Here is a 4,353-nt window from a genome sequence, read left to right on the forward strand (position 1 = left end):
TGATCTACATGTGTGGTGTGATCTACATGTGTGGTGTGATCTACATGTGTGGTGTGATCTACATGTGTGGTGTGATCTACATGCGTGTTTTTAGGGACGTTTTGTTGCACAAAAATAAACAGATCCACATCAGAGAGTTTCTGATACACATGCAGTTTTCAGTTCAAAGTCTTAGCTGAGCTGTCTGCTCTCAAGTGTTCGTGTTTGTAATGCGTGGTTTACAGAAATGTATACCCACTTCTGATGTATGACTACAATATTATGTGTTGAAAATACATTTTTTTAAAATGCAGCTATGTACACATCATGCTCTGAATGGCACGAATTATATTATACTTGTTGAAGTTGTTCTCTCTCATGAACACGTTTTCAGGAAGAAGTTGGCGGGTCGAAATACATGCTGTTTTGAATAACTGAATAAAGATGTGTTGATTATATTATGCCCATATATAGTATCTAGATCTACTTGCAATGTTGAAAAATGTAATCTTCTTTTTATCTGTCCATATGTGGTAACTACATTGTTACGTAATTCTGAAAACAGAATAAAGAACTATTTTGACATATTATGTGGTATTTACTTTTGTTAAGTCGTAGATTGTCAGTGGAATGTGGGCGGGAGCTCTGGTGTGGTTTGCTCCTTCTTCTTTTTGTGTTTGTTATTTCTGTTATAACATCTCTAATCGGACCTTATTGTGTTGCAAATGAGGTAAAACTCTTACAAAAATGTAAGATTCTAGAATGTAAAGTTTGTTCTGTGAAGTTATTTATTTATAGAATTATACACATTTCTTGATCACTTGACCAAACTGTTATGTTGTTCTAATCAGACAGGCAGTAGATAATATTGGTTCAGTTTCCAAGAAAAAAACCATTTTGCTTTATGGAAAGTCTACATACTTCACCCATCCCCCCCCCCACACACACACTCTCTCTTGTTTCCAAAACAGGCCATCGTTCCCTTTACAATGATTGAAAGACTCAATCAAGGGAAGAAAACGGGCGATAACTTCTAAACCACGGATTATTTCAGTCTTACTTTCCTTTACAAACTTCGAAACTAATTTTCACATTTCGTGTTTTTTAAAGTTTTAGTAGAGGTTTTACGGCGCTCACAACTGCACAAGGTCATATGAGCGCCAGAAGATTAGAGGTGTTACAAGAGAGTAACAAACATAAAAAAAGAAGAAGGGGAGATAAGAACGATAGATGTTTCATAGGAAAGAAGAAGCAAACCACACCAGAGCACCCGCCAACCACCCACATTACGTGTTTGATCAGAACATTCATCTCAATACTTTATCTTGATAGAACTTGCAGTCGATTCTTCCATCTGGCAAGGGAGACATTTTGCCCTCAGAGGAAAGCAAACATCTCTTTCTTCTGACTCGAGCTGTGGAAGTCAACACAAACTGCAAATTGTGTCGATAGTGCCGTAAAACATCTACTGAATAAAAAAAACAACAACTGCAAACTGGCTGTTATTTTTAAAGCTCATTTCCCACCTGTCGGCACGCTGTCCCAGCTAATTCAAAGGGGCTCTCGTGGCCTTCAATTTTGTTAATAAGTGATAAATGTCGTTCATGGAAATTGTGGTCAATTCAAGTGTCCAAGAAACTGCATTTTTCTCTTCCCAATATTTCCATCAAGGGGCGGTCTCCGTGGGCTTCTCCAAGTACTACTATCAAAGATACTACACCCTACGGTAGGCTGTACTATCTTTGCTACTATCAAGGTCCCTTTTTTTCTCTTTGTTGACGTTCTAGTACATTAACCAGGGGAAGTAAACGAGAAATACTATGTGAAAGTTGACTTATTTTCTTTGTTATTTCCCTTTACAGCTTTTCAACGTGCACGTACTCTCCCCGTTGTGTGGTCGCAGTCTGGCATTCCCCTTACATATCTAATGAACAGTTGGAGAAGATAGAGCATGAGGAATAGGAAGAGGGGAAGGATCTGAAGACAGATGAATAAATAAGTACAATAAATTACACGTTATTGATGCCCATGCGGAAAAGTTGATTACACAGGGAAACACACATAAAATATAAGTAAAAAGTTGTTCCCGCATCCGATCCGGACATTGGCGATTGCCTTGTTAGTGAGACAACTTCCTGGGCCTTCTGCATATTGTGGTAGGGTGGCCAGTTCCTTTCCACGCCGCCTTTACTTCCCCAACTCGAAGTCAGGTACCCATTACTGCTCGGTGGGTAGGAGGGGGTGAAAAACATCCGTGTCCAAATCGAGGACACTTTTCTTCTTTGACATTTTCTCTTTTCGCTCCCTTCCCTGCTCTCTTGCCATGTTCTGTCGTCTGCTTTCGTCTTCACTTTCTTCCCCCACCCCAACCCCCTTTTGCCCCCTCCTCTGGGCCCCTGACTCTTTCTGCAGCCTGTCTACTGCTACTCCATGGCTCCTTTTTATTGCTGTCTTTCAGCCACACCCCTAATGTTAGGGCAGGTACGATCTAATACTTAGCCTTCTCGTAATCGTCATCACCATCCAATGCCAGATCTACGACAGACATCGGCGATCATGGTTCTCCGCTCATTCCTTTGCTCGGGTGCTCTAAAAAAAAGCTACGTTTCCCTTCTCCTGATAAGGGCGAAAAATCTCGGAGGTCCCGAGTGCAAGTTGCGCACGTTAAAGATCCTTTGGTTGTCCAAAATCGGCAAGAGTAAGCTTTGGCCACCACCCGGGCAAAGACCACCAGTATAAATCCCTTGTCACTGACAAGACCTGCTTGACATTGTTTCCCAGTCTTTTTTTGTGGTAAGAGTTTTACGGCGCTCGCAACTGCATAAGGTCATATGAGTGCGGGGGACACATTAAACTTTTTCAGTTGGTAGGGCATTTTGAATTTTGCCCGGGTGGCGGCCGAAGCCTACTCTTTTCGATTTTAGACCACCAAGGGATCTTTAACGTGAACAACCTGCACACGGACCCTCTAGGATTTTTCACCCTTGTCCGAGAAGGCTAGGTGTAGATCTTTCCTACCAGAAGATCAGGGATTTGTCTGAAAGACAGCAGTAAGAAGGAGCCAGGAGTAATGGTAGAAAGGCTGCAGAAAGAGTCAGGAGCCCAGAGGAGGGGGCAAAGGAGGTGAGGGGGTGGGGGCAGAAAGTGGAGACGAAAGTGGACGACAAAACATTGCTAGAGAGCAGGAAAGGAGGGGAAAGGAGACAATTTTAGAGAAGAAAATTTTTCGGTCGCTACCCGGATTCGACCCCGGGACCTTTGAATGAGAGGCCAACACCTCAACCTCTTGGCCACGAGAGCCCCCGTTTTTGGAGTCTGAATTGACTACTCACTTGGCCACTGTAAAGAAAATAAAAAGGGGATGGACATACAGACTTCAACATAAGTTAAGGACCACCTTGACAAACAGCCCTGATTTTTTTTAATCCATAAAAAAAGACAACAAGGAATGTTTCAAAAATGTTTTTGCTCTGAAAGTGTTAATGGGTTACCAACGTGTACTGCAAAGCTTCCTAAAAAGGCAAAACCATCACGTGGTTCACGGAATTCTTCGGGGAATTTTAGACAAATTTGCTGTTTTTTATCGACTTGTGTGCGACGCCAGGGACATTCCTCAGTTAAAGTTTCTGGTGCACGTGATAAACGGACGTTTGGTCTCTAACTGTGCTCACTTTGGAGGCAATAAAAGCCGCCGTTTGCGCAAAATCCAGTATCGCATCAACATACCACCAAGACGAAAGCTGAGAGACTTTGATCGTGCCAGAGCTATGGCATGGCTGCAGGATGGAGTTGGAGCCCGAGATGTTACCAGAAGGCTCGCAGTGTCACACTCTGTCATTGTCCGCCTGAGGCCGCGCCATCAAGCAACTGGATCAGTCCAAGAACGCCCACACGCAGGTGGACCCAAGAAGACCACTCAGAGTGTTTGCAAGTGGTCCTTAACTTATGTTGAAGTCTGTAGCATACAAGATGAAGGGGAGTGGAGCGGGAAAGAAGGAGAGACAAACAAGGTGACACACAGACAAATGCTGGGAATGGCTTTTGGGGGTGTGAGGAGGGGGGGGGGGGGGGGGGGGATAAGGAGGGGACCGAGAAAAACGAAGGGTGAACAGTAGACAGACGTAGACAGGGAGGAAAAGAAAGAAGGAAGGAAGGAAGACCAAAGTTAATCAAACTGGAAGAAAAGGAGAAGGAAATAAAACGTTCTGAGGGCCAAGTGGAAAATGGAAGTTTGGATTACATTTACTTATCTTTCTCTCTCTGTACTTGTGTCTGTATCTGCTCTCTCTCTCGCTCTCTCTCTCTCTCTCTCTCGCTCTCGCTCTCTGTCTCTCTCTCTCTCTCTCTCTCTCTCTGTCTCGCTCTCTCTCTCTC

General features: G+C 43.5%; 1 protein-coding gene across 1 annotated transcript in view; it reads left to right on the plus strand.

Annotated features, from left to right (window-relative positions):
* LOC101860021 (organic cation transporter protein) overlaps nt 1-1,907 on the plus strand; it is a 43,417-nt gene extending 41,510 nt beyond the window's left edge. The window contains exon 8 of the mRNA XM_035970259.1: nt 1,842-1,907. Coding sequence (XP_035826152.1) covers nt 1,842-1,907 — 66 coding nt within the window. The remainder of the gene's footprint in view (nt 1-1,841) is intronic.
* The last annotated feature ends 2,446 nt before the right edge of the window (nt 1,908-4,353 follow it).

The sequence above is a fragment of the Aplysia californica genome, unplaced genomic scaffold (genome assembly GCF_000002075.1).
Source record: "Aplysia californica isolate F4 #8 unplaced genomic scaffold, AplCal3.0 scaffold00243, whole genome shotgun sequence".
NCBI classification, from domain to species: Eukaryota; Metazoa; Mollusca; class Gastropoda; order Aplysiida; family Aplysiidae; genus Aplysia; species Aplysia californica.